The sequence below is a fragment of the Oscarella lobularis genome, chromosome 4 (assembly GCF_947507565.1).
Source record: "Oscarella lobularis chromosome 4, ooOscLobu1.1, whole genome shotgun sequence".
NCBI classification, from domain to species: domain Eukaryota; kingdom Metazoa; phylum Porifera; class Homoscleromorpha; order Homosclerophorida; family Oscarellidae; genus Oscarella; species Oscarella lobularis.
The window spans coordinates 1,001,788-1,027,329 of NC_089178.1; the positions used below are offsets into that span (position 1 = coordinate 1,001,788).

General features: G+C 48.6%; 9 protein-coding genes across 12 annotated transcripts; 3 read left to right on the forward strand and 6 right to left on the reverse strand.

The window, feature by feature from the left end:
• Window positions 1-13: 13 nt before the first annotated feature.
• Window positions 14-771, reverse strand: LOC136186538 (ras-related protein Rab-43-like). Its single transcript, XM_065973917.1, has 2 exons — window positions 587-771; window positions 14-531 (listed from the first exon to the last, which is right to left on the reverse strand). Exons 1-2 carry the CDS (start codon window positions 764-766, stop codon window positions 91-93), a joined length of 621 nt encoding a protein of 206 aa, XP_065829989.1. The 5' UTR covers window positions 767-771; the 3' UTR covers window positions 14-90.
• A 216-nt stretch (window positions 772-987) lies between these two features.
• LOC136185720 (uncharacterized) lies at window positions 988-1,969 on the forward strand. The gene is made up of 5 exons (XM_065972900.1): window positions 988-1,238; window positions 1,333-1,421; window positions 1,473-1,547; window positions 1,603-1,677; window positions 1,730-1,969. The coding sequence occupies exons 1-5, from the start codon at window positions 1,037-1,039 to the stop codon at window positions 1,805-1,807; spliced, it is 519 nt and encodes a 172-aa protein (XP_065828972.1). The 5' UTR covers window positions 988-1,036; the 3' UTR covers window positions 1,808-1,969.
• Window positions 1,970-1,978: 9 nt separating this feature from the next.
• LOC136185719 (RNA exonuclease 4-like) lies at window positions 1,979-2,808 on the forward strand. The gene is made up of 5 exons (XM_065972899.1): window positions 1,979-2,220; window positions 2,274-2,362; window positions 2,411-2,491; window positions 2,550-2,624; window positions 2,686-2,808. Exons 1-5 carry the CDS (start codon window positions 2,007-2,009, stop codon window positions 2,767-2,769), a joined length of 543 nt encoding a protein of 180 aa, XP_065828971.1. The 5' UTR covers window positions 1,979-2,006; the 3' UTR covers window positions 2,770-2,808.
• Window positions 2,809-2,883: 75 nt separating this feature from the next.
• On the forward strand, window positions 2,884-5,840 carry LOC136185707 (histidine ammonia-lyase-like). The gene is made up of 20 exons (XM_065972887.1): window positions 2,884-2,970; window positions 3,046-3,130; window positions 3,242-3,314; window positions 3,372-3,438; window positions 3,493-3,609; window positions 3,663-3,709; window positions 3,761-3,900; window positions 3,949-3,996; window positions 4,054-4,105; window positions 4,158-4,253; window positions 4,349-4,444; window positions 4,495-4,550; window positions 4,604-4,684; window positions 4,738-4,803; window positions 4,860-4,938; window positions 4,994-5,083; window positions 5,143-5,277; window positions 5,333-5,441; window positions 5,497-5,566; window positions 5,625-5,840. Exons 1-20 carry the CDS (start codon window positions 2,957-2,959, stop codon window positions 5,682-5,684), a joined length of 1,581 nt encoding a protein of 526 aa, XP_065828959.1. The 5' UTR covers window positions 2,884-2,956; the 3' UTR covers window positions 5,685-5,840.
• Window positions 5,568-7,382, reverse strand: LOC136185711 (probable imidazolonepropionase). The gene is made up of 8 exons (XM_065972890.1): window positions 7,115-7,382; window positions 7,001-7,065; window positions 6,674-6,951; window positions 6,393-6,618; window positions 6,174-6,336; window positions 6,065-6,120; window positions 5,845-6,005; window positions 5,568-5,785 (listed from the first exon to the last, which is right to left on the reverse strand). Exons 1-8 carry the CDS (start codon window positions 7,371-7,373, stop codon window positions 5,701-5,703), a joined length of 1,293 nt encoding a protein of 430 aa, XP_065828962.1. The 5' UTR covers window positions 7,374-7,382; the 3' UTR covers window positions 5,568-5,700.
• A 956-nt stretch (window positions 7,383-8,338) lies between these two features.
• Window positions 8,339-10,683, reverse strand: LOC136185570 (uncharacterized). Its single transcript, XM_065972731.1, has 13 exons — window positions 10,578-10,683; window positions 10,410-10,527; window positions 10,311-10,343; window positions 10,185-10,254; window positions 9,987-10,131; window positions 9,823-9,924; window positions 9,686-9,766; window positions 9,558-9,639; window positions 9,424-9,510; window positions 9,266-9,368; window positions 9,093-9,220; window positions 8,565-9,024; window positions 8,339-8,508 (listed from the first exon to the last, which is right to left on the reverse strand). The coding sequence occupies exons 1-12, from the start codon at window positions 10,676-10,678 to the stop codon at window positions 8,839-8,841; spliced, it is 1,236 nt and encodes a 411-aa protein (XP_065828803.1). The 5' UTR covers window positions 10,679-10,683; the 3' UTR covers window positions 8,339-8,508; window positions 8,565-8,838.
• Window positions 10,684-10,742: 59 nt separating this feature from the next.
• LOC136185701 (contactin-3-like) lies at window positions 10,743-16,211 on the reverse strand. 2 transcript variants are annotated; one of them, XM_065972879.1, is made up of 20 exons: window positions 16,158-16,211; window positions 15,974-16,020; window positions 15,413-15,688; window positions 15,067-15,351; window positions 14,907-15,012; window positions 14,679-14,851; window positions 14,362-14,619; window positions 14,032-14,307; window positions 13,682-13,978; window positions 13,316-13,621; window positions 13,181-13,260; window positions 12,880-13,123; window positions 12,711-12,826; window positions 12,473-12,659; window positions 12,131-12,418; window positions 11,927-12,061; window positions 11,719-11,874; window positions 11,519-11,662; window positions 11,389-11,461; window positions 10,743-11,327 (listed from the first exon to the last, which is right to left on the reverse strand). In XM_065972879.1, exons 1-20 carry the CDS (start codon window positions 16,178-16,180, stop codon window positions 10,823-10,825), a joined length of 3,975 nt encoding a protein of 1,324 aa, XP_065828951.1. In that variant the 5' UTR covers window positions 16,181-16,211; the 3' UTR covers window positions 10,743-10,822. The 2 variants fall into 2 exon arrangements, with proteins under 2 accessions (XP_065828951.1, XP_065828950.1); XM_065972878.1 differs by lacking the exon at window positions 16,158-16,211 and having other exon boundaries at window positions 15,974-16,115.
• Window positions 16,212-16,364: 153 nt separating this feature from the next.
• Window positions 16,365-22,250, reverse strand: LOC136185700 (uncharacterized). Of its 3 annotated transcripts, none has more exons than XM_065972876.1 (5): window positions 22,197-22,250; window positions 18,347-22,129; window positions 17,253-18,302; window positions 16,968-17,204; window positions 16,365-16,918 (listed from the first exon to the last, which is right to left on the reverse strand). In XM_065972876.1, exons 2-5 carry the CDS (start codon window positions 22,008-22,010, stop codon window positions 16,449-16,451), a joined length of 5,421 nt encoding a protein of 1,806 aa, XP_065828948.1. In that variant the 5' UTR covers window positions 22,011-22,129; window positions 22,197-22,250; the 3' UTR covers window positions 16,365-16,448. The 3 variants fall into 3 exon arrangements, with proteins under 3 accessions (XP_065828948.1, XP_065828949.1, XP_065828947.1); XM_065972877.1 differs by having other exon boundaries at window positions 16,365-16,630; window positions 16,683-16,918; window positions 18,347-22,199; XM_065972875.1 differs by having other exon boundaries at window positions 18,347-22,199.
• Window positions 22,250-24,669, reverse strand: LOC136185708 (glucose-6-phosphate 1-dehydrogenase X-like). The gene is made up of 14 exons (XM_065972888.1): window positions 24,522-24,669; window positions 24,429-24,466; window positions 24,270-24,378; window positions 23,981-24,213; window positions 23,767-23,925; window positions 23,590-23,715; window positions 23,436-23,529; window positions 23,201-23,387; window positions 23,113-23,142; window positions 22,949-23,061; window positions 22,803-22,895; window positions 22,660-22,736; window positions 22,513-22,605; window positions 22,250-22,456 (listed from the first exon to the last, which is right to left on the reverse strand). Exons 1-14 carry the CDS (start codon window positions 24,579-24,581, stop codon window positions 22,366-22,368), a joined length of 1,503 nt encoding a protein of 500 aa, XP_065828960.1. The 5' UTR covers window positions 24,582-24,669; the 3' UTR covers window positions 22,250-22,365.
• Window positions 24,670-25,542: the final 873 nt, after the last annotated feature.

Consider the following 25,542-nt stretch of genomic DNA (forward strand, 5'->3'; position numbering starts at 1 on the left):
GAACATGCGCAAGCAACTTGGTGCAAAGATTAATTAAATTCAATAATGTAAGAAGAGTGCAGATAACTACCGATACATCTATATTATACGCTAGCAAGAGCACCAGTCCTCTGACTCGGATGACATAGACTTCTTGTCCAGCTGAATTGACTTGTCGTCATATAAACTTGCTAGACCACCGGCATTGGACACCAATTCAGATGCAAGTCGTCGAAAGGCTTCGTCGACGTTTCTAGAACTCTTAGCTGACGTTTCCAATACGTCAATCACTACGTCGTAGTGAGCTGCTAATTTCACTGCAGCTTCCGCTTGCACTTTCCTCTGCTCGTCCAAATCCGATTTATTTCCGACGAGGAGAATCAGAGAGTTTGGATTTGCGAATTTTCTGACGTCAGCAATCCAAGTGGTCACGTGAGTAAAGGATTCCTCGCGAGTGATGTCGTAGGCGATGACGACGCCCTGAGCTGAACGATAATAGCTCTGGGTTATCGTTCGAAATCGTTCTTCTCCGGCCGTGTCCCAAATTTGAAGCTGAAATATGAAAGCGTGGTCGAAGACGTGTAGCTAGCTTGTTCTTTAGACGTACCTTGACTTTCTTTCCAGCTATTTCTAACGTTTTCATTGTGAAATCGATCCCGATCGTCGGTTTCTGGCGATCGATGAACGTGTTTGACTTGAAGCACTGCAAGATGCACGTCTTGCCAACGCCCATGTCTCCTACCAGAATGATTTTGAACAGATAGTCATAGGAATCGTCGTCGGCCATCCAAAATGCCGGGAACTCACTGCCGTGACGTTTTGGTGACGTAAACTGACGTTCTACGTCATAGAATCTGATATAATATCAGCACCAGAGCCGCATATACAGTATATATTGGCAGTCTTGTAAAAGGCACATTTTCCGGCAGAATATATAAACAGCGTCGATGCCTACTTCGCTTCCAGGTGGCAAATTTTAGGGGCGGTTTCAGTGACGTCATCGAATTTATTAACTTTCCGCGTGACTTTCACAAAGACGGAAAAGCATCGTAAGACAATGGGAGAACGTCGTGACTGCGTTGCCGTTGATTGCGAAATGGTTGGAATCGGCTTTTATGGAAACGGAGATATGCTGGCTCGAGTTTCCGTAGTCGACGAAAGGGGTGGTGTTTTGTACGACACATTTGTGGCTCCACAAGAAAAAGTCGTCAACTATCGAACGCCCGTTAGCGGCGTAAGACGCCAAGATCTAATAGGAGGTACGTCACCGGCCCGGGACGGCAACTTGAAGGGCCGAGAGCTAGCTCCAACTGAAGCGAGATGTTTTTCTTTTTTATAATCCTGCCCATGTAGCCCCCGACTTTGTAACCGTTCAGGAAACGGTGAGAAAATTGATCAAGGACAAAATTCTTGTTGGTCAGAGTATAGACCACGACCTAGAAGTAAGCGGCTGGTGACACGTTGCTGCGTCATGTTATTTCGGCGGCAATTAGGTTTTAGACCTAGATCACCCGTTGGACTTGATAAGAGACACGGCCGAGTATCCCCCGTTCTTCAAATATAACAGAGTAAGAAAACTATGACACTTCTTGGCACAAAGTTCAAGTTGATTTGGTTTTTCAGGGACGTTCTCCTTCACTGAGAAAGCTGGCTCAAGTCTTTTTGGGACGAAGCATTCAAAGAAACGAACATTCGTCGGTACTAATCAGCCATGTCTTAGAAGTTGTTGCTTAATTTCAATGCATGTAAGATCGAAGACGCTCGAGCGGTCATGGAAATCTACCAGCTTAACAAAGTGGAATGGGAACGACGTCTTTCTAGACGTTGAGTCCAGAAACGTTTTGCATGGGACAACTTTATCAACGTGGCCTTATTCCTGCTTCATCCGTTTTCGGTTTCTGCGTTTGTCTTTCAAGTTCTCAATACATTTGCTGCATGCGTATATATGACTTCAAGTTACGCGCGCTAACCTACCACAAGTAATTGGAAATCTAAATAAGATCACGTGAACAGAGGAATGCGGAAAAATGCAATGCATTGCTTTAGACTGCGAAATGGTCGGCGTGGCACCACGCTACGTACCTGGACGAAAACCCAAAAAGCAATCAAACATGGTGGCAAGAGTGGTCATAGTGAATGACAGCGGACGCGTTCTTTACGACTCTCTTGTTGCTCCACAAGAGCTAATTATTGACTACAGAACTCACATAAGTGGAGTGAGGCCTGGAGACTTGGACAGAGGTGTTGTCATAACTTCATCAGTGCCGTGTATGCCCATAAATACCGTCACTCAGCTCCAAGTTTGGCTTCAGTTCAGACGGACGTTTTGGCTATACTCAAGGACAAAATTCTAGTTGGACATAGTCTAAAATTAGACCTAAAAGTAAAAACGAGTTTGCACAGTGCTTAGGTAAGTCAGGCTCTTACACAGGTTCTTCAAATTGATCACCCTGAAGAACTGAGAAGAGACACTGCGGAATACTCAAAGTTTTCCAAGTACTGCATCAAAGGCGTAACTTAGCAAAAAAGGCCAGTGAAATTTGTCAAAGACGTGGGTGTTTTTGCCTAAGGGTCAGTACCCGGCTCTTCGACGAATAGCCAGTGGGCTACTTGGAATAAAAATTCAAAGTGGCACCCACTGCCCAGTGAGTGCAAGAGAAAACAGATCGTGCAAGTAGATCTATGTACTACATTAGTGTTGCTTAGATTGAAGATGCAAGAACAGCTCTGAAAATATATCAAGCGTGCCAGGCAGAGTGGGAAAGAGACGTCGCACGCGCATTCCCTTAGTAAAAGCAAATTTAAACAAAAAATAAATTTGCAGCCAAGTGTGTGCCTGTGCCTGTGTCAGTGTGTGTGTGTGTGGCAGGGACTCCTGAGGGACTCCCGTGACCGCAATGCCAAGCACGCTAGCTCTAGTCGCTCACCGCGTTATCTGCGTTATCTGCCAAAGGACGCTCGTCTTCCTTCTGATCTTATGGCTGACAAACGGTACTGGTGAACGCTAGCTAGCAGAGGCAGAGAAAAAGCCCAATCTTCCTTCGAATAAGACAACGTATTTCGCAGAGACGTCGATTGCGTTGTTCTAGACGGAAACAGCCTGACTACGAAGACTTTGGTCACACTGGGACGCGAAAAGGCGACAATAAAGGTTCGACTGTGCCACGTCGACAAAAAAAGAACACACCCCAGTCACGCCTCCACCTCCACCCGACCATCTTTCGATTATCGAGCTGCACTCATTACTTTTCTGCGCGTCCAGTTGAGCTCCGAGAGTATAAAAAAAGTCGTCGATGCAAGGAAGCAAGTCGAAGATATTGTGAAAGAGAACAAAGGTCGGCGGCATTGACGTTTCTCTAGCCCTTGTCGCTACAATTATTGCATTCCTTTAGTGGTTTACGGAATAACGACAGGATTTGGAAACTTTGCAAGAAAGGTCATATCTCATGACAAGCTAAGGTGCATTTACAGCCTTTATTCTATAAGCAGCTCTGTGATGTTTTTTGGTGATAGTGAATTGCAGTGCAATTTGATTCGTTCTCACGCTGCTGGCGTGGGCAATGCACTGTCGCCAGAAAGGACAAAACGTCTTCTTGCACTTCGCATTAACGTCTTGGCCAAAGGATACAGGCATGATTTGAAATTTCTACTTTATTGAAACGCGTATCACGTCATTGTCTTAGTGGAATATCATTGAAAGTTTTGGAGCAGTACATCGCAGCCTTTAATGGTATTGTGTAATAATGAAATTTGAAATAGAAATGACATTCATTTGCTTTAGCTTCGTGTTTGCCTTACGTTCCTGAGAAGGGAACAGTTGGAGCGAGCGGTGATCTTGCTCCACTGAGTCACATTGCGTTTGGATTGATGGGCGAGGGAAGAATGTGGAGCCCGGAGACGGGCTGGAAAGAAGCAAAAGAGGTAGAATAGAAAGACGATTTAATTCTCGGTGCACGACGTTTTTGATAGGTTTTGCGTCATCACAATCTAACCCCAATTGAGCTTGGACCCAAAGAAGTTCTACAAATCATTTAGTGGTGTGCAAGTGAAAGAGCTTCTTTCTCTCCCTCTTAGGGAATTGCGCTTATAAACGGAACGCAGCTCATCACAGCTCTTGGAGCCGAAGGCAGCAAGATGATCTCATTACGATATTTATATTTATTTCGCACGTATTATAGCTCTTGAAAGGGCTAGATTGATTGCCCTGCAGGCTGACGTTATAGCGGCATTAACCCTGGAATGTCTGGGTGGAACAAATCGAGCTTTCGACCGGGGTAGTGATGAAAAGCATAATTTCAATAATTAGTTACCCCCAAATTAGTTACCCCCAAACTCTTGAGAAGATACGTAGACTATTACCGCTCTTTAGACGTTCACAGAGTGAGACCTCACGCGGGTCAGATGGCTGTTGCTGCTCGTTTTCGTGCGCTCATTCACAACGACCTTTATCCATCAGAAGTTGCCCGTAAGCATTCAAAGGAACGCTCTTCTTCTGCGTCATTAAAACCCTCACAGATCCGAGTCAATATCACCACGTACAGGATGCATATTCCCTGCGCTGTTGTCCTCAGGTTAGTGACACAAAGGGCCTCTGTGTTCCAAGTTGAGTCCGTTTCTATTTCAGGTGCACGGAATTGTGTGGGATACCATAGACTTCGTGCACCGCATCCTGAGCACAGAAATAAACAGTGCCACGGATAATCCGGTTCTCGCCTTTCAATCTTCAACAAATACTGTAATTTCTAATTACTAAACTAGCTTGTCTTTGCAAGTCGAGGCGAAGTGATAGCGGCTGGAAATTTTCACGGCGAGTATCCTGCTAAAGTGAGCTGAACTTTATCACACCGAGTGTCAATTAATAAGCCAATCAATGTACGTAGGCTCTTGATTATTTAGCAATCGGTGTTCATGAACTAAGCAGTATCAGCGAGCGTCGAATTGAGAGACTAAACAACCCCGGTCAGAACGTTTATATACTTACACCACCAGTTTCTGAAGATTTTTGAAAAATCAGGTCTGAACTGTCGTCTGCCCGCTTTCTTGATCAAGGAAGGAGGCTTGAATTCTGGCTTTATGATGGCTCACTGCACGGCTGCTGCACTTGGTAAAACGAAAATAGGCGTCTTTTTTTCTGAGAAATATACAGTATTTCCATGCTTTTAGTTTCGGAGAATAAAGTTCTATGTCATCCTTCATCCATTGACTCAATATCGACTTCTGCTGCTACTGAAGATCACGTGTCAATGGGAGGATGGTCGGCAAGAAAAGCAATTCAAGTAGTAGAACACGTGGAACAAGGTAACCAGGTGTCATTAGACAAAAAACTCTTATACCGTTTTCTTCGTGTTTCTAGTTTTGGCTATTGAACTGCTTGCTGCCTGTCAAGCGTTGGAATTTAGCAGACCTAAAAAGACAACTGAACCACTTGAAGCCTTGCATGCCGCAGTTAGGCAAATAGCCAAGTAAGAAAGAAGACACTGTTTGCTGTGAGAACGGGACTTGGGGGCTTTTTTCTAGACCATGGGACAGTGATCATTACGTGGCAGCTGAAATCGAAGTTGCAACCCAGTTCCTCCAAGAAGGAAAAGTAAACGAGAATCCTGCAAAACACAGAACACCTTTTGTCATGTATTTTAATTTCAAAGGCATGGAAAGCGGTCGAGCCGTTCATTGAAAAGTACAGGGCAACGTGTGAGCCCGAGTGAGAACTTTGAGACGACCTCACTCAACGATCACGCAGCCGTCTTTGATAACGTGCTTAATTACGCCGCTGTGACAGCCGAACTGATACACGATGTGCTCCCAGCTACAGTAAAATAGACAGCAATAGAAATTGAGTTAAAAACAATTGCAGAAAATTATGACCGTGGTGCCTTGATAATGACGAGATCGGCCATTTTTCCTACTTCAATTGAGCCGCGTTTGTCCGACTGACCAAGCGCAGCGGCGGCGTTGATTGTCGCCGCTGCCAGTGCCTCCGCTAACGTAAGCCGCATATTGACGCAAGCCAAGTGCATGACCAAAGGCTGAGCGGTGAAGAAATACCCCCCCCCCCCGTATCTGTCGCGCGTCACGGCTTTCTTACCATTGATAAACAATATGCGTTGGGATTGAAATCGCTACCAAGTGCAACAATAACGCCTTTGAACAGATTGGAAGGTGAAGGAATTTAAGTTTGCTATGGTACGGTAGACCTTTTTCTATCATTTCTCTGGCAGGAGGTTGCTTGAGTCTCAAAATGTAGGCAGTTGTTGGCAAGAGAACAGCCACGCTATCTGACTCAGCCATGGCACGTATTCCATCTGCACTGATCTCTTCCAAGTGGCTTATGGCATGGGCGCCGAGCTCAACACCTAACTACGAGTGCGATATCATGGAATCCTACTACAACAGTTTGTGAATAGCTACTATACTTCGGCTGCTCCCATTGGATGAAGCTCGTCGCCATGGAAATTGATTTGCAACCCTATTTCTTTACCTGCACTGAGAATTCGTCTCGTCGACTCCACTCCAAAGACGCCCTTTTCGCAAAACACGTCAACGTTGTCGACGTGCAGCTCCCCACGTGCCATCATCCGACGCATTTCCGGCAACTGAACGTGTATGACGTCATCAGTAGCGGCTTCTTCAGTCATTCCCCTTCGGAAAGGAAAAAATTCATCGGAGACAACAAAGAACCGGCATTATGACCGACTTAGGAATGCTGTGCGCGCCGCAATACGTCGCCGATATTCCGACGCGCGCGTCGCGTCGCGCTCTCTCGATCGCGCGCAGCATTTTCATTTCGCTCTCCTTATCGAGCCCGTATCCGCTCTTGCATTCGACGAGCGTCGTCCCGGCGCGCGTCATCTGCGCGAGACGATCGCGCAGGAGATCGTAGAGTCGCTCTTCGCTCGCGCGACGCGTCGCCTTCACCGTGTACGCGATGCCGCCTCCAGCTTCGTGTATGTCCATGTACGTGGCGCCCGCTAGCTGCAAACAAATTAGTTTCCTCTCGAGCGCACTGCTTTCTTTCTTTTACTTTGAGCGCGAACTCGTGCACGCGGTCGCCGTCCCATACGGGGTGCGTGTGAGCGTCGACAAATCCTAGCGCACGGGTGTTGGGGAAGTCGGCACGGAGGCGTGCCGAGGTTACCGGGAAGAACGCAGCAGTCCGTTGCGTCGATTTCTCGACCAAATCGATGATCGCCGTATTTTGCAATTAATTCGACGTCTCGTCCGATGTCGGATATCGATCCATCTTCGGCGACGACCAACGAAACTCCCTGCGCGTCGTCGCTGCTCGCCGTAAGAACGGCGAGCTCGTTCATTGCTTTACCGCGAAGCTGCCGTTCAGAACGAGCGCACACTTGTACGATTTGTTTAGCATGTCGCACGAAAAGACTTCTGTCCATGTCACGTGTTTGCTAAAACCCCGTATTTAATGTTTACCGTGTTGGTTGATGTCAACTTATGATGTCATTGGGCCATGATTGGCTCTCTACTTGTGAAACTTTTGGGGGTGATAGCGAGGATTTCGCGACTCCGAGTAACTTCCCAACTCTGCTTCGTTTGAGTGCCATGGTTATGTCGCACCGTGTCTCCATTTTCTTTCTGGCATTTGCACTCGTCTTTCTTTTTGATGAGACAGCTCAGGCTTACTGGAGACGTCGTCGTTCTCCAATACCCCCAGAGTCAGTCAGGGCCGTAGCCAGCTCCATAAAATGGGGGGTTCGAAATTTTGGCGCGCCGAAAATTTTTTAGTGGGGGCGTGGTCAAAACTTTTAAATTTGGAGCGTCTAGTCGAATAGTATAAACTATTTTCCTAATTTTCTTGGATGCCTTCCAAGAATTTTACTAAACTTTGCCTAAATCTGCGTCTTTTGGTTGGACTTCGAATTGTCTCTTAGCTCTAACGGCCGGTGTTATGACAGAAACGTTTTCACGTACCTTGTATATGTTTACAAACAGAAATTAGGTCCCGTGGCTACGTCACAGACAACTATAGAAGGGTCAAATGTTTGCACCTTCAGTACTATTGCACGTCTAATGTCGCGCAAAGATCAAAGTCATTTTGCCGACTGAAAAAAAGGGGGGTTCGGTCGAACCCCCTCGAGCCCCCCCTGGCTACGGGCCTGGTCAGTGGATCCTACCGCAGAACTCAGACAATTCAGTGACGTAAGTACGAGGGGGCTGGAAAAGGCAAGCATTTAGTTACCGTACGTGCATGCATACAAGACGTATTAGAAGTTGGCATGCTAGTTGTACCATTTGCGCGCCCTGTAGAGAAACGTGTTGAGCGCCAACGAAGGGGGCTGTGGTCTTCACAAATGATTTAGCCTTTGGAAATTCGAAATCAAGTCATGAAAAAGCTCAGTGAGCTTGGCAAAGAGCGTCAGCTGTTGGACAACGTCGACGAGGACCAGGAATACAAATACGATGACCTGAAAAAGGATCTTGAAGAAATACTGTCAAAGATTTCGGCTGGGGTACGATACTTCACCGCATGCGTGGCACGCCATAGTTTAAATTTCTGCTGATAGATGAATCCTGAAACTCCGAAAAAAACCGGTTTGCAAAAGTTTGCTCAAGCTCTCAAGGCCTACCATGAAACCGTCCTGTGACACTCTTTCTCTCGGCGAGACAGCGTGCATTAGCTCAATATTGTCGTCTGTTTGTTTCCTTGTCTTTGCGTGAGGCTCGCTGTTTGTCGATGTCTTCGTCAGTTTGCACGCGTTGCTGAAATAGATGTGTGAGAACGCCCGGCTTTGTTTCGTCAGTGCAAACGTGTAACTTCCACTGAACGTGCATTCTTATGCCGTGTGCGTGATGCCGTGTGCGTGCATCTCAAGCTCTAAAGTACCCGACTAAAGTCCGTGATTATTCTGGGCTCGTTCCAGCCTGAGTTGACCAGACTCTCACCGTTCCATCGAACGAACATGATACGAGAGCGTTCAAATCGGCGCAATAGTGCAAGTCACGTACCCTCGCCTGATGGCCTTCGAGTCGGGCGACAATCCTCTGCGTCGACACTTCCCAAACGCACACGATCTTGTCCTGAGAGGTCTGGCTCAAGTCGACACCGTCGACACCGTGACGTCAATAGATATTAGTTAAAAGAAAAAGAAGCTCACCGCGTAGATGTATTGAGAATTTCTATGCCAACAATGACGAGGCTGGCTAAATTCGTCGTTTTTCGTTCCGTAAAAGTTGGCTAGTTGACGCTTTGATTCAACGTCGAATAAAACAAGTCGATTTCTATCTACACCAAAATATATAACAGAGCGTTCAGACTCTGCGAGTTTACCGGTGGAAACAAGAATGTATTTGTCGGTAGGATTCGTGCTAACGTCGAGTGCCGTAAAACTGACAAAATCGTCTCCAAGCGCGTTCATATTCAAACTATCCAGCTACGATCAAATAAAATTTGGAACTGGATGCTACATAGCTAGGACGTAATTTCACCTTGGTTGTGCCGCTGCCTCCCTCTGTTAATTCGTATAGGTGCAAGTGGCAATCGTCGCGAACGCTCACAATAAATATATCCTTAGTCTAATGAAGAGTTGATTATTTTGTTTCTATTCTATGCGGGCACGTACTTTAAAAAATGTTAACCCTTCTATTGCTCCCTTGAAAAATTGCTGATCAATTTGAGTAAAACTTGAGCAAGTCTCGTCTCCTCTACAAATAAATGTCAGAGACAGGTTCGTCATTAGGAATCCATTACCTATATATCAACACCGTTTTATCATAAGAAGCTGATACAAAATATTTCCCTGACGGTGCCCAACAGACTCGAACAACATATCTTGTAGGATGAGATAAAAGGTGCAGTCTAATTATATATAAGATTTTTTCCTTCACTTTTGATGGTCAGTAAATTTTTGAAGCAGCTCCTCTGTTCCGTCCGGACTCGCATCAACGAGGCACACCGATCTGTCCATTCCGCACGTGAGCAAGAGATTTCTAAAAAGAAGCGCGGATTTATTGACGTCATTTTTTTCTGTTTTGCGCTATCGTCCGCGTGCTTCTTTGTTGGATGGAAATCTAGGCCAAGAACTCCGCCTCTGTGATTCGAAACGTGAAATGGAATAATGTAGGGTTTCTCTTGGGGTAAAGGAAGCGGGATTTCACCGAGAAGAACATCTCCTCGATTCGTCCCAACGGTCAGAACTATAGTAATAATTTCCCCAAGTTTATTTTTAAATTCGGTGCCAAAAGCTCACCTCCTTGCTTTGTTAGCCTCACAGCCAACATACTGGATCCAGGATCGAGAGAGTCGAGAGACCATAGAATCTACAAAAAAAAGAGTGCGTGCTTCAGAGGAAACACGTGTTAATCGCGAGTATTACGTTCTTGACATAGGAGCCATCTCCTCGTTCGAACTGCAAAAAGAAGTGGGCGTGGTAGGCTAAACTACTGCACTTGTCTACCTACTGCGATTTCTGTACCAGTTCGTCAAGAGAGGCCCCGATTTCGCATCTCTCACGATTCCTTTCGTTGTGTTCGTCAACAATCGCTTGAAGCTGTCCGGTTTTTACGACTTTCTTGTCGTCGAAAGCGACTCCGCTGTAACGCGTCGCTTAGACGGCACATGCGGCGTCAAAACGAAGTCGAACCTTTCGTTTTGCAGCGCATCAAAACTTGTACCGTATTCGCTTTCGCGTAGAAACTGCAAAACGAGCTGGAGCGTGAGATCGTTCGTACGACACCCAGCCATCACTTCGCGCGCTAAAGAGTGGTAGTAAGTACACGTACTCGTAAGATGAGCAACTGGCATATCATATGTTGATTCCCTCGCGCTGTATTTACTCTAAAATCTTTGACTACATACATATGAATGTCTAAAAGGAAGCACAGTAGTTCATACTAACGTTGCTGAGCCACCTCCGCCTCTACTACCACTACTAGTAATAGCCGCTTTTGGTTCGTAGCTAAATTCACTCTCCGTCAATTCTGGCCGATCAACATCAGAACTAATCGTTGATTCGAATCCTACCGACGACGGCGTGGGAAGTCGCCGTATTCCTCTAACAACGGCGCCGTTGGGACCGTTGGCAAAGCGACCGCCAATATAAGACGGACGCAGTCCAGTCGTCGGCGTCACCGTTCTCGCCGTCGTAGTCGTCATCGCCGCCGGGCTAAAATGCTTGAGTCGATGAGAAGAGCCGTACGTTTCTGCAAGAACGATCGCCGCTGCCGCCGCCGCCTGGGCGTCGTAGTAGGAACCGTCGTCCTCTCCCGCTTCCGTGTTGTGCCGGCCCATGCTTTCAGGTGTTAGTGACGCGGACGATCCGAGTCTGGGCGTGGAAGAGTAGTGATTGACGTTTATAGCGCTTTCTTGGTTCAACTCTTGCGCCGAAGGAAACCTGAAGGCATAGAATCAAAATTGGAGAAGAGGATTATTATATCAGACTCTATTCTACGTACCGGTCATCTAGTTCAGCTAATTCAAATTCCTTTTCTTTTGCTTCAATTTTGTGACGCTCGGCTTCCTTTTCGACTAAAGAGCTCCATTTACTCGCAGGGACTTTTAGTGAAGTGGAGTCAGGCAGTTTACCTTCATAACGGCGACGGGTTTGAGCCCGCTTTACGCATAGTATTATCACAAGAAGCAGCAGAAGAAGAATAACGGCGCCTACACCGGCAGCAAGACCCCAAAACCAAATTTCTTCATAAAATGGTTTCGCTTCAGTGGGACTCCCTAAACCGAAGACAAAGTTTGATGGTGAACACATCAGCGTAGATGAAATTACTGACCAAGAATCTGAATGTGAAAATTTGCGGGGCTTCCGTATCCGAGTTCGTTCGAAGCAGCCACGCGAAAGTCTAGGTTGTCAATGGATATTTCATTGACGGTGTCCGGAAGGATGACCTCTAACGAGCCTCGAATGATATCATATACCGTCCAGTCACCTAAAGACACTCTTTCTGAAATGAGGAAAATTTTTGTCAAAAATATACTAACTTTCGCTCTTGCGGCTGTATTCAATTTTATAGGCTATAACATCCGATGACACAATATGCACGGGTTTGTTCCACTTTAGACTAATTTCGTTGCCTTTCCATTCGGCGCTTACGTCAACCGGTGGCCCGGGAAATCCTGCAGAAAACAGTCTCTTAGTAATCGCAGACACATTTCTGAACGGACACGGAGGTTTCTGTTTCTTACCTGGACCAAACGTGAACCGGCGACGGACTTCGCTACCCGGCCCAACGCTTGTTTCTGCCCGGACCGTCATCTCATACGTTGAATTTGATTCAAAGTCGGTCAACGTCGCTTTCAAACTGTCACTGGGAAGAAATCTCCGGCCATTCTCGGTTCCGTCGCCGACGCGAAAGTACGCTATAGAATAGCCAGTGATTTGACCGTTGGCCTGAACTGGTGGCTTCCACGCGACTTGCACCAAGCCGTTCCCTACGTCTTCACGAAGAGCGACGTCAACAACAGGCCCAGGAACTAGAAAGAAATCTCACAGTTAAAAGAAACGTCTTTGTTTATTAGATGCTGTACCCGCTTCTAGAGTGGTTGCCTTCTTTTCTGGACTACTTGGTCCACTGCCTGCGTTGTTGTATGCGCTGACGCTAAACGCGTAGTCCGTGTTGGGAATGAGGTCAAGAACGATTGCAACAGCTACATCTGTCGACGAAACGTCCCAGACTTTGGCTGGCGACCCATCTGATAGTACACGATACGAGACCTTGAAAAAATCATTCCCCTAATTATACTCTGCCCCGAGGTGACTGAGCACCTTATATCCCCTCAGAATCCCGTTGCGCAGCTGAGATGGTATCTTCTCGAAACGAATATTCACGGAGTGAGACGTCACATTCGTGATTTCTTGAATATTCGGAATCCCAGATGGAGCTATACACAATGCATGGAGCTGCATGGCTCCTCCTCTCCCCAATGTGTCTTACGTGACTCTCCTGTTTGCGCGTAATACGTCGGACTCCACGGGCCCAAATCGACGCTGTTTTCCACGCGAATGCTCGCCGCGTAGACAGCGTGAACGCGCAGTTGCGTCAACGTGTACGTCAATGCGTCAGGATCAAGCAACTTGACAGTCCAATCCTCTTCCACCTTGCTGTCATTTCGAGGCAGGGCACGATACCGAAAGTGATAACGCTTCACAGGCCCGTTCACTCCGGGCGAAGGAGTGAGCTAGAAAAAGAAAAATGGGAAAACAATTAATTAATTAAACAGAATTTTTGTACTTACATCCCACGAAAAGAGAAGAGCGTCAGTCGCGCTCGACGGCAACTGTTGAGCGCGAAGCCCTAACGGAAACGCAGTGGGAGCTACAAGAAGACCAACAAATCAGCATGGGCTTGTCTCCTCCTTAGGCGTGCCTACCTGCTTCCAAAGTTCGTAGAACTTGAGATAAGGCACTCGGTTTGCCGACACCGATCTCGTTCTCAGCCGTCACGCGAAACTGATACTCGACATACGCGTCGAGTCCCGAAACGAGAACGTCGTAGTGACGACCGACGACGGCTCCAACGGACACAAACTCGTTTGGACTCGCCGACGAATTGTACTCGATGTGAAACGTCAGCGTACCAATCGAGTTGCCAGTAAAAGTCTGAGTTCGCCATTGCAATGAGCAACCAGTAGCGGAGGCCTTTGACGCCACAACGCGGCTGGGACGCCCAGGCAAGTCTGAGGACGAGACAAAAAATGAAGCATTTATAGATTCTAGTAAGTGAGGCAAGGACATACCTTGAACGTGTAGATCGATCGTTTTACTAATCGTCTGAAGTTTGGTGCCGTCTTTTGACGTCGCGATGACGCACTGGTACTGACCATTGTCCGCGTCGTCTATTGATTGTATTGTCAGCTCGTCGCCGGTCGAGGAGAAGACGTGCTTCGCAGACGACGTCACAATGACTCCATTGGCTCGTTTCCATTCGAACGAAAGGGAGAGAGCGGCATCTGACGTCACACGGCACGACAACACGGCATCGAGACCTCGCTTGAGATAAACGTTCGAAGACGATGATATGAACTGCGTGGGATCTAAAGAAACATTGCGATAATTTTTTTCCATTCTATGGGCTTCTAGAACTGACTGTATATCTTGAGAATTGTCGACTGATTGATCGATCCCTTGGGATTGGTCGCCGTGCACGTGTACTTTCCTCCGTGCTGCAGCTTGACGTTTGTGATTGACAAGTTTCCCGACAGCAACGGTCTCACGACGTTCGTCTCTCGCACGGCCAAGCCCTGATACAGCCACGCGTACGTCGGCGCGGGAGATCCGACGGCGGAGCAGGGCAATTCGAGACGACGCGTTGCAATGGCGTGTGTTACAGGCGGTAAGAATTTATTAAATACCGGTTTAGAGCCTGAAATAGTAGAAGTCAACTTAGTTGTGATAATCCTCCTATCAAGATACTTGCCTGATACGTTGAGATGAGCGCTTGCAAAGGCCTCGCCTGCCTTGTTGCTCGCTCTGCACTGATAGACGCCGCTATCGGCTTCGCGGACTTGTCCAATTATTAGTGAGCCATCGATTTCAGCTGCTGTCGGATACGATGACCCGTCTTTGTACCAAACGATAGCTGGAGTTGGAGAACCGGTCACATTGCAGCGAAGAGTCACCGCGACACCGATGAGAGACTGCGTTGTAACCGGACCGTTTACAATGACGGAAGGCACTAAGAGATATAAACATTAAATATGCACCTGTGACGCTTCTATTTGAGAGGCCGTTTACCCAGTACTGTCAGAGTAGCCGTTCTAGTGATCGAATTACTTTGACACTTATAGATACCCGCATCTGTTGTCCGAACGTTGTTAATCTGTAGGGCACGGTTGAACTCCAAAAGTTGAATGCGACCCCCGCTCGTCAGCTTGGTACTGCCCTTATACCACGTCACGGCAGGAATTCTTCAATTGAAAGAAATAGAAAAAAAGACGAAACGATGCATTAGGCCCAGCTAACCTCTGATCATCTGCTACTACGCATTTGAAGGTAGCCACGTTGCCTACAATGACCTCACTATTGCTTGGTTCCTCCAAAAAGGCAAACATATTCACACTAGCAAGTCCTAAAACAATTTCAACATCAAAGGCAAAGAAAGACTGAGAAATCAGTACAGTACCGGTAAGCGAGACAAAAACCGGCATTGACTTGACCTCTCGATTGAGAACGGAATTTCGAGCGTGGCACGTGTAGTGGCCGCCGCTCGACTGAGACGCTCGATTCACGATCAAATCCCCGTTCGATTTCATCATGAACGTGCCCTGGGACAGATCGACGACCGACGATTGGTGTTTCCAATAGATACTAGCATCCGGGACGCTGGACGGCGGATCACACGCCAATTCGACGTAACCGGAAAAAGAAACATCTTTCACTCGTTGCGCACCGGAAAACGACCCGAGATCTAAAAATAAAAAACCCGCGCATTAGTAAAAATTTTTTTAAAAATCGTCGATCGTACGTACTCGCGACGGTTGCGCGTGCCACGCGACTTTTCAAGCGTCCCGCGACGTTCGAAACGATGCAGTGATAGAGACCTTCGTCTTTCGACTGAAAGTTGGTGATTTGGAGTCCGCCCGACGCCGTTTTCGTTAGGCGACTGTCGGCGATGAGTTGATCGTCTTTGTACCACGTCACGACGAGGGGTCCCGTTCCGGTTGCGGCGCACGCGAACGTGTACGTCTTCCCTTTCGCGCCGATGAGGTCATCGGGCATCGATACGATGACAGGGGGGTCGACCACTGCGGCGCGAACGGGGAGGAAAGAAGGGCTTTCTTATTTACGCTAACGTGTATATTTATCGTGTTTCGGTGATCCCACTTCCGGAAGCGGAGGGGTGCCTCCGCTCCTCCCTTTCGAGCCAACGGCTTTCAAGAGCCGCTAACAGCGTGGGAACGTTTTCTTTAGAGGGACCCTTCTTTTCTCAACGATAAATAGACTAACGGGTCGGTGTTTCGTAGCGGGACGTGGCGAGGAACGCGTCTTTGGGAGAAAACGACGAGAGGGCGGCGTTCGTCGTGGCTTACCGGCATCGATTTGGTTGACGAGACGCGATAGAAGTAGAAAGATGACGCTAGGAAAGAGAGAAACTGATGAGCGAGGACGAAGCATAGCGGAAATGAATCAAGGTATGGTGGTAAGGCGAACGTCGCGTCTGCGCACGACGAAAAGGATGCGGAGGCGGAATACATAACAGGCACGCGTTCTTACAGAGACGACGCAGCTTCGGCCATTGTGGAAGAGAGGAGGAGCAATACTGGGAAACTGTCGGAGTCGCGCTTATGAACTGGCTGAGCCACGCCTACAGCGTCATCAACCAATTTCCCTATTATCAGTTTGGGCTTTCTGTAAAGCGCGTGAACAGCGTGTGAACACAAACAAAGCAAGGCCGGATGGAAGCGCTAAGACATGAAAGCATCCAGAAGCAAGCAGACAATTATGCGAGCAGCAACAGCGAGAGCTAACTAACACTAATAACAAACGGCCACGTCGTTCGACTAGTCACTCACTGAGGTAGCAATTGATCAAGTCGGATGTTCCATATCCCAAAGTGTGCGAGGCTCTTCGTCCGCCGAGTGAACACAGAAGACAGGAATTTTTTCGATGTCGTCCAAATCCTTTAGGAGACGCTGAGAGGTTAGCCGCGCCTCGTAGAGAGTCTCTTCGAAGAGTGACTCCACATCCTAAGGAAAGAGCTCTCTCTACCAAGCCCCTACTACATATCAAAGGTATTACCACCGAAATCCTTTGCAAAATTCTGGCCACTCTTCTCGCCTTCGGACTTGAGCGAGCCACTTCTTGGTACGGGAAGAGCAAGGATTGAACCAACTTGGTCAAATACTGGCGAGGAGTCAGCCCCGTCTTCGTCAATGTAGTGTTCTTCAGCAAATCCTCCAACACATTCATTCCGTCATAATTCAAACTCATCATCTGCCGGAGCGACGACGAATTGAATCCCACGGTTACAGGCACTAAAGAGACATATAACCGGTAAATTAGACTAAAGAATAGTTTGAGTACCCTCGTTACGGCTCAAAAAAGACGTCGCCGCCTTAGTGCAAACATCGTCGACGTCGACGAGAGTGCCATTCGTTCCGTTGTCATCTTCGACTATCGCTTCTGCCAGATCGACGTTCGTGGTCAAATAGTCCTTGACCGTCTGCTGAACGCCGCTCGAGACGGCGCCAAACGTCTCGAGCAAAACGCGCAGAACGCCAACGAGACTTCGATAGTGCTCGCACTTGGCCTCGACAGTGTCTGCAAAAAAATACATAATTGTGTATATATTACTTCACCAAGACTCACCTGGCCGCTCATCAATCAGCCTCGACTTCAAATCGACATAATCCTCATCGGATCCGCGACTGATTGAGGGAAGTACTGGCAGTTCGTCGTCGACGATCATACGATCCGGATAGCGTTCAAACAATCCAGGTCGATAGACAAATCGTTCAGGGAAATAGTGCCGTTCGCTGAAACCGGACGTGTCGCGTCGACGACGACGACCTGTAATCCCTTTGAAAGCCATTTCGGCGAAATCTTTCGCCATCGACTCGATGCTGTTCATGCGAATATTAAAGCTAAACTTCTTCGGCTTCTTTTTCAAAAACGAGACCGTTGCCGATCCCGCCACGTGACCCGACGACACGAGTCCAATTTTGACGTCAAACGTCAATTTTTTGATGTCAATAAGACCGCCCAGTCCCGCCGAAACAATAAACTTCGCCGCTGCCGCTCCCGCCTTAACGGTATATTTGACTCCCTCGAGCACGCCCTTCGCTGCGTCGAGAGGCCAACGATTTTTGTCGACGACTACTTGGGCTGTCTTCAGCGCTCCCTTGGCCGCGTCGAGCGGCCAACGATTCTTATCAACGACTTGCTGAGCTACCGTTAGAGCACCTTTTGCAACGTCGAGAGGCCAACGATTCTTATTGACGACTTTCTGAGCGAGGGTCAGCGCACCCTTAGCCACGTCGAGAGGCCAGCGGTTGTTGTTGACGATTTTCTGAGCTACAGACAAGGCGCGTTTTGCAACGTCGAGCGGCCAACGATTGTTGTCGACGATTTTCTGAGCTGCCGTAAGGGCGCCCTTTGCAACGTCGAGAGGCCAGCGATTTTTGTCGACGATTTTCTGAGCTGCCGTAAGAGCGCCCTTTGCCACGTTCAGCGGCCAACGATTTTTGTCGACGACCTGTTTCGCTAATTCCAGAGCGGCGTAGGCGGTGGCGCGCAGTCCTTTGCATCCCGCGTTAAAAGTGATGCACACTGGATCTGTCACTTTTTTGGAGCACATTTTCACGCCGCACGGATATCGAACCCACCCTCCGCACATTTTCACGCCGCAAGGATAGGGAACTAAAAAAAACAATGAATCGAGTCAAATGGATTTCTGTGCATACTTTTTGTAGTGCCGCAACGTTTAATGCTGCAAAGTTTGTCGACGTCCTTTTGTTTTCTGCGAAGATTATTGACGGCGTCGTCGTACTTTCGCTGAGCCGAGTCCACTGACTTCTTCTTTGATTCCAAAACGCGTATGGCCGCGTCGTACTTCTTCTGAGCCGAATCGACGGATCGCTTCTTTCCCTCCAAATTCCTAATTGCAGCATCGTACTTCTTCTGAAGAGAATTGACGTCCTTTTTCTTCGACTCAAGCGACTTGATGGCATCAGCGTATTTTTTCTGGGCGCCTTTGAGAGCCCTTTTCTTTGATTCCAAATCTCGAATAGCGGCATCGTACTTCTTCTGAATGCCATCGACATCGCCTTTCTTCCTCTCCATACCTCGAATAGCCTCATCGTATTTAACCTGAAGTCCATCGACGTCCTTTCTGCTTTTTTCCATCGACCGAATAGCGTCGTCGTACGCTTTGTTCGCCGATTCGACTTTCGCTTGAGCATCGCCGATCTTCTTCGTCGCATCCTTGGCGCCTTTGTCGATAATATAGCGCACTCGCTTCGCAATCGTCGACATCCCGCCGCTCGACATTTCGGCGTAGACGCGAAAAGCGGCCGACTTGAGCGACCCATACGACGCAGAGACGCGTACCTTGAAATAAAACAAGAACAACCTCCCAACGACTTCGATCGTAAAACTCTTGTCGTCGATTTCGAGCGAAGCGCCCCGATTCAATAATCCGAACAGTTTCACGTAGCCGGCCGCTCGAACGAGGACTTTGGGAGCGGGTAAAAGCGTGACGGAGGCGTCGAGAATAGGACCGCGTTTCGAGTCGCTACGCGATCGCTGCAAGCGAATTTGCCCGCCAGCTAAATTGAGCGGATCCATTTCGACGCGAACGCGCATCGCCGACGGCGGCGTCAGCGCGATGTCGCACGTCAATTCGTAGCCCAATATGACGAGCGTCCCGTACAACTTGAAGCCCGCCGGTATGACGAGACCGGTCGGGAGTTCAATCGTGTCGAACGCAAACGACGTCTCCAAGCCGTCCGGAAAACCGATTTGTGACAGAACTTTGGGTATTTTGACGTCAAAATCGAAGGCGTTCATCAGAGCAGGAATCGTCGCCTTATTGATTTTCCCGCAGAAATAATTCCGTCTTGGCGAGACGGCGTCGACGCCGACGTGAACGACGGCAATGATTTCTTTACCGTTGCCGATGTTTCCGATGTGCAATTCGCCGCCGATTTGCAGCGCCGTAACGCCGACGCCTGGACGCAGAGCGACGGACAGATGAGCGTTGCCGAAAGCGAGAAACGAAATCGAGAAGGGCCTCTTCCATATGCCGATCATCGTCATCGCAAGTTCGAGTCCTTGAACGGGACCGACGCGAATGGCACCGCGAAACGAGAGCGGCGGATCGACGAGCTTGAGAGTCGCCGTGATGCCGAACGTCGGTTCGGGTCCGACAACGAATTCGAGTCCGGCGTCGGTGAGCGTCAGTTTGGGGCCGAGATTGATGTTTCCGGCGACGGCGTACAGTCGAAATTCCCTAAGACTCGTAACGGTCGCCGATAGACGGAGGTGAGCGTTGGCACCGAGCGCTCGTTTTGCGTACTCGCAGAATGCGTCGCCGTCGCAGTCGCCTGGAAAGGAGAAAAGAGCGACGATGCTGATACCGCGTTGAATGGGAACGTTTTGTAATAGATCGCCTATCAAAGCGACGTCCGGCGCGCTCTCCTTCGCCAAGACGAAGCCGCAACGAAGCGACCGAGCGAGCATCTTGAGAAAATCGACGTCGAAGCCAGTCAGTTTTTTAACGAGCCAAGAAAAGTCGACGTTGGCGAATTCGAATCCGACTGCCATCGACGTCTTTCCGCCTTTTTTCGCGATTAATGCGTTGAGAGTCATGTCATTCCAGCCGGCGATTTCCGGTCGACCGGCGAGAAACATGAGAAATTGGCCGCCCAACAAACCGACGGGTATTTGCGCTTTCGGCTCGAGAATGCGAAAATCGGCGAACGACGCGAGAATCGAGTCGAATTCGTCTGGGAGAAAACTAGCACCGAATTGGCGCATCACTTCGCCGACGTTCCACGCCGAGTCCTCGGCCTTAATCATGAAACCCTTGACGGGTCGCGGTGGACCGTCGGCTTCTCCGTTTGACGGCAACGGAGCAATGGGGTCGACCGGATCGACGCTGACCGGCACTTTGGACGATCCCAGGAGCCACTGTCCGCCGCTTTCGACCGCCTTTCGTCGCAGCTTCGACAGCGTGACGTTGATGCGAAGATACGGTTTGTCGATTGTGACGAGATTTGGTACGACGACGACCGACTTGTCCAACGTGAGTCGCGTCGTGAGCACTTTGAGTCGATGATCATAGCCGAATTCGTTGATTGCCAGATCGAAGACGTTCGAAACGCCGGGCGGCAGAAGCAGCGAGTCCAAATCGAAATCGGGTAGCATCGCTTCAACGAGATTTCGCACGGTCAACGTCGCCGCGTAGTCGACGATGTTAAACGACAGATCATTGGGACCGACTCGAATTAGAAAGCGAATGGGATCAAGATCGGATTTGAGCGCAAATCGCGTTACCAATGTGACGCCCTTGCTGAACGGCTGCGCGTCCCACAAGAGCGGATCGTCGACGACTTCGGGAAGAAGATTCGGCGCCACGTCGTCCGTCGATACGACGACTCCGAGGCGCGGCACGACCAACGAGCCGAGAACCGGTATCTCGCTCACGTCCAAACCGACGAGCGTTTTAACGACAGTCGACAGTCGAAACGAATCCAATATTGTTGCCATGGTAACGACGTTCATTGCTAATCCCTCGCGCCACGGAACGCTACGATAGCGATGAAAGAGCACGGTCATGTCAAAAGCGCTCCAATCGGCGATCGTCGGTCGACCGGAAAGAGCCAAAGCGAATCCTTCCAGTTTGCTATAGCGAGCGCGAAAGCGCGTATTTTCCAATGAAAATTCGTCGAGTCCGCTCTTCTCGAGCGTCGACTTGACTGGACCGTCGGGCAGTATCGCTTCGCCGAGCGTCGAGAAGAAGCTCCCGATTGGAACCGTGCCCGTTCGGGGAGCGCCGTAGAAGTAGAATGTGCCGCCGACTTTCGTCAGTTTGAAATCGAGTCCCGTGCCGCCGATCCACCACGTGGCGGCGAGTCCGAAGCCGTTGAGACCGAATCGATTTGCGCCCGTCACCTCGTCTCGCTCGACGTAGATTCGCACTTCCGTCGTGACGTCGCTCACGCTGAGATAGCCCGGCACGAGTTGGACGTCGGACACGGGGGCGGTGCCCACAGCTAATTCGAGACTGTCGATATCGATGGTGAAGTTCGACATTTTGAAGTTGAACGGATTGTTTTGCTCATCTTCGATGAAATTGTAATCGGAGTCCTTGAGCGTGTCGGCGAAGGCGGGCATGAGCACGTCGACGAGCTCGAGAATGCGCATCGTTCGATTCGGCTTCACTTGGCCGTAGATTCCCTTGTAGATGTCGTAGAGTTGGATAGCGCTGTTGTTCGAGATGTCGTCGAGATGTCGTCCGAAGATGTTATTCGCCGCGTTGTAGGCGATCGGGTCGCCGATAGGCGCGCTAGCGTCGGCAATGGACGCTGATACGACATACAGGAGAAGAGCGAGCAGCATTTGCATCTCTCGTGAAGTGGGAAGGCGTCGAGACGTTGCTGTCCTTTATCCGTCTGCTAATTGGATTGTTTTGGGATTCTTGACCTTGATCAAGGTGGGGTATGGGGGGTGTTATGTGGACCTTGCTAAAAGTACAAGTAGGCATGGCAGCGTCAGAAGACGGCTTCAATGCGATCATAGATGTAGTAGTACGTTGAAATCAAATGTGGTGACGTATGACGTACAGTCGCGGACAGTCTCGCGAACACAGGCATTCAAGATTTGTTGAGTTGATACTGCGTACATTCTGCACCTAATGACTAAGGTGCGACAACAGAAAACAAATCAAAGAAGTCCAGCTGTTCGTAAGGCCACAAGCATTCTATAACTTTCCTGGCTGTTCCCATTTGTATGTGCCAGAGTACAGATATCCAACTCGAGAGCACAATTCATCTGACTCTTTGGGACCGCGGCTGCAAGAAGAAATGCATAAATAATGCGTAAGTCAGATGATCTAAAAATTAGACACCTTCCGTACAAATACTTGATTGGTTCAACCTTGTCTTTTTCAATCTGGTGTAGAAGTGGAGTGAAAATGCGCCAAGCCTCAGCCAATTCGTCCCTAGCGCACACTTGAAGAGTCTATCATCATATTAGAGTAGACTGCTGTACGTACGTGCGAACAAAGTGAGACTGGGACCCATAAAACACGTCAAGAAGGAGTCTTTCATATGCATCAGGCAGCCGAGTGTCCTACACGGACACGTGTTTATACAGAGAAGAACATCTCTCCCCAGTGCACTTCTGATATTTCATTACCTTATATCTAGCGCGATAAGTCAAATCCAATTCGCTTTCTTCTGGAGCAAACGACATGCCAGGCTTCTTCAGCATCATTTTCATGTAGACAGCCTAGAATAAAGTCTCAACAACAAACAGCAATGGACGACATTTCCCCGTGTTGCCTCGTTGGGTTGAACGCGAATGACGAGTTCGTTTCTTTGCGCAAGACCGCCAAATATGTCGCCAGGGACGTCGCGAAATTGAATTCTGATTTCAGCTTTACGCTCGTTAAGAGCTAAAGAAAAAAACAAGTGCAAGAAATAAAGCAAGAAACGCGCATCTATACCCTTGCCACATCGAAGAATGAAAGGAACGCCTAATAAATCCATAAATAGTGCGTTTCGTGGTAAAATCCCCCCCTCCGCCCAATTTACCGTCCCAACGTTCCGTTTTGATGTAAGTGAGAGCAGCAGCAAACGTCGGGGTATTCGATCCCTTCGGAACAGTAGGATCATCCAGGTATCCCTGCTTAGCATCTCCTTCGCCGTTCGGGTTTCCAACGTATTGGCCGAGGACTGTGTTCTCGAGTTTCAAGGGATCCATGCTTTTTAGAACTTTTACCTTCGGAAAGAGATAGCAGGTGCAGAGAGAAAATATATTTTATTTCACTTTTTCATCGCGTAAATCTTCTGAACGAGCCGTGCATGGCTTTTCCATGGCAATGAGACAGAGAATCTGAAGCAAGTGATTCTGCATGACATCACTGAAATCAGGTAATAACTATTCAGTTCATCAATTGAATGAGGGATAGTTCAGCTGATACCGAATAATGCCAAATTCGTCAAAGTAGCCACCTCTGCCCTGAGTGCCAAATGGCTCCTTGAAGGAAATAATGACAGCGGATACATAATTTCGATTCCAAACAGGACCAAAGATTGCATTAGCGAACCTAGGACCTACGTGTAAGTTTACACATATCTGTATCGCTATCAAGTCTCACCGAAGAACCAGGAGATTCTGGACCATTTCCTTTCCCAGATAATGATCGATGCGATAAATTTCATCCTCCTTGAAAAGTCCGGCCAAGTGCGTGGACAATTCAGCCGAACTGGCCGAATCCTTGCCAAATGGCTTTTCAACAATAACACGATTCCATCCCCTGAAAAATCCCCGCGAAAAATCCCCCCCAAAAAAACAGTTGCATTGTATCGTACTGATCAGAGAAACAGGTCGCTCGAATGTGACTCGTCACCGGCGCGAAGACCGACGGCGGCAGAGCGAGATAGAAGAGCCGATGAACGCGCGCGTCCGGGGCGCGATGCTTCGCCGCAATGCTACGGAGTTCGGCGTCGAGATTGCTGAACGCGTGCGCGTCCGTGTACGAGCCCTTGACGTAGAAGCAGCGCCCGAAAAACTCCTCCAGTAGCTCTTTTTCCGACTCGGTAGCCTAAGGAGACAAGGGCGCGGTTGGTGTGCGACACTGGCGAGGCTCTCGCGACTTGCCTTTAGATAGGGTTCGACTTTTTCGCGCAGATTCGCCAACGTCAAGTCGGATCGAGCGTAGCCGACGAACAGAGTGCTTTTTGGCGTTAGGTTGTGACGGACTAGATGCCTGGAGCGAGGAGAAAGTGATTCGACTGCAAATTCGATCGCGGATCTTACCATAGGGTCGGGTAGATTTTTTTCTTGGCGAGATCTCCCTAAAGAAGAAGAGTTGCCGTGCGGCCGGCGCGGTCTTTGAGAAGTGTAGCTCACCGAAGCACCGAGAACGATGCAGAGGTACGTGTCTTTCTCGTTCAGAGTCGAATCGGTCATTTTTTTCCGAGTGTTATAGAGGCTCGAGATGCGTTAGCCAATCAGCGCTCGTATTAGCGGTCATGCAGCACAGGGTGTGGTACTACGTCATGATTTGATTTGAGAAACGCTCGATGGACAGACCAAAAAAGAGCAAACGTTTGAAAGACCGTTCTCAAATAATATAGTGGTTGTACCGGGCTAATTGACGACTCGGAGATACTTGCATGACCCCCCGGATTTCATTGGATCATCTCCTACATCCATGCCAGAATAAATTGATCCTGTGGAAAACCGTAGTCTCCTAGACGAAAATCACGTGTACGCGCAATTTTAATTTTTGACCGCCCAAACAGACCCAAGAAGAACAGAACACCGGAATGACGTATCACGTGGGGTGAATGATGTAAACAAGCACAACCAACCGTTAACCAACGTCCCACGCTTTGACTCAACGCCTCCTTTTATAGTCATACAGTACGATAATGCTAGAAACCGGTCGTGGTGTTAGAATGCGGAATCAATGTAGGAATGACATCATACCCGTTTTCTTTTCGCTACATATAAACGGGTAGGGTTGGATGAAACGACAAGCACCATAATGATTTTGAATTCAAAGGCATTTCAATGTTTGTTCACCGTTCTCATTCTATCCGTCAAGGGATATGCAGTGAGCAATTCTCCCAAATCAGATCAGGTGCTTATATCTAAAACCCCAGTCCACCCACTAAATGTAATAGGTGTCTTTACTAAGGGACGTTGTGTTTCGGGGGTCCCGGGAATTCCTGGAACTCCGGGAATTCCAGGTAGACACGGATCACAAGGATTGAAGGGTAGCAAAGGAGATAGAGGAGAGACAGGCAGTACTGTTCCTTCTACTAACTGGAAGCAGTGTGCCTGGAAAAGAGAAGATTATACCCCACATACAGCTGTCATACAGGTACTGTAACTTACCACCAAAGACAATTTATGTGCTCTAGAG

Coding starts and splice junctions, on each gene's coding strand:
- LOC136186538 (XM_065973917.1), bottom strand. CDS start 766: ATGGCCGACGACGATTCCTATGACTATCTGTTCAAAATCATTCTGGTA. Junction 532..586: donor TAGCTGGAAAGAAAGTCAAG/GTACGTCTAAAG, acceptor TTCATATTTCAG/CTTCAAATTTGGGACACGGC.
- LOC136185720 (XM_065972900.1), top strand. CDS start 1,037: ATGGGAGAACGTCGTGACTGCGTTGCCGTTGATTGCGAAATGGTTGGA. Junction 1,239..1,332: donor ACGCCAAGATCTAATAGGAG/GTACGTCACCGG, acceptor CTGCCCATGTAG/CCCCCGACTTTGTAACCGTT. Junction 1,678..1,729: donor AAAGAAACGAACATTCGTCG/GTACTAATCAGC, acceptor AATGCATGTAAG/ATCGAAGACGCTCGAGCGGT.
- LOC136185719 (XM_065972899.1), top strand. CDS start 2,007: ATGCAATGCATTGCTTTAGACTGCGAAATGGTCGGCGTGGCACCACGC. Junction 2,221..2,273: donor GCCTGGAGACTTGGACAGAG/GTGTTGTCATAA, acceptor ACCGTCACTCAG/CTCCAAGTTTGGCTTCAGTT. Junction 2,492..2,549: donor CCAAGTACTGCATCAAAGGC/GTAACTTAGCAA, acceptor TTTTTGCCTAAG/GGTCAGTACCCGGCTCTTCG.
- LOC136185707 (XM_065972887.1), top strand. Junction 4,254..4,348: donor AAATCGAGCTTTCGACCGGG/GTAGTGATGAAA, acceptor ACCGCTCTTTAG/ACGTTCACAGAGTGAGACCT. Junction 4,551..4,603: donor CCCTGCGCTGTTGTCCTCAG/GTTAGTGACACA, acceptor TTTCTATTTCAG/GTGCACGGAATTGTGTGGGA.
- LOC136185711 (XM_065972890.1), bottom strand. CDS start 7,373: ATGGACAGAAGTCTTTTCGTGCGACATGCTAAACAAATCGTACAAGTG. Junction 6,952..7,000: donor TGCACGAGTTCGCGCTCAAA/GTAAAAGAAAGA, acceptor ATTTGTTTGCAG/CTAGCGGGCGCCACGTACAT. Junction 6,006..6,064: donor ACGCATATTGTTTATCAATG/GTAAGAAAGCCG, acceptor TTCACCGCTCAG/CCTTTGGTCATGCACTTGGC.
- LOC136185570 (XM_065972731.1), bottom strand. CDS start 10,678: ATGGCTGGGTGTCGTACGAACGATCTCACGCTCCAGCTCGTTTTGCAG. Junction 10,344..10,409: donor GGGCCTCTCTTGACGAACTG/GTACAGAAATCG, acceptor TTCTTTTTGCAG/TTCGAACGAGGAGATGGCTC. Junction 9,511..9,557: donor AAGGGTTAACATTTTTTAAA/GTACGTGCCCGC, acceptor ACTCTTCATTAG/ACTAAGGATATATTTATTGT.
- LOC136185701 (XM_065972878.1), bottom strand. CDS start 16,058: ATGCTTCGTCCTCGCTCATCAGTTTCTCTCTTTCCTAGCGTCATCTTT. Junction 15,689..15,973: donor CGTCAACCAAATCGATGCCG/GTAAGCCACGAC, acceptor TTCGCGCCGCAG/TGGTCGACCCCCCTGTCATC. Junction 11,875..11,926: donor ATACAGCCGCAAGAGCGAAA/GTTAGTATATTT, acceptor GAGTGTCTTTAG/GTGACTGGACGGTATATGAT.
- LOC136185700 (XM_065972876.1), bottom strand. CDS start 22,010: ATGCAAATGCTGCTCGCTCTTCTCCTGTATGTCGTATCAGCGTCCATT. Junction 17,205..17,252: donor GCTGATTGATGAGCGGCCAG/GTGAGTCTTGGT, acceptor ATTTTTTTGCAG/ACACTGTCGAGGCCAAGTGC. Junction 16,919..16,967: donor TTTTTTGAGCCGTAACGAGG/GTACTCAAACTA, acceptor ATGTCTCTTTAG/TGCCTGTAACCGTGGGATTC.
- LOC136185708 (XM_065972888.1), bottom strand. CDS start 24,581: ATGACCGATTCGACTCTGAACGAGAAAGACACGTACCTCTGCATCGTT. Junction 23,716..23,766: donor CAGAATCTCCTGGTTCTTCG/GTGAGACTTGAT, acceptor CGTAGGTCCTAG/GTTCGCTAATGCAATCTTTG. Junction 22,606..22,659: donor CAGTCTCACTTTGTTCGCAC/GTACGTACAGCA, acceptor AGTGTGCGCTAG/GGACGAATTGGCTGAGGCTT.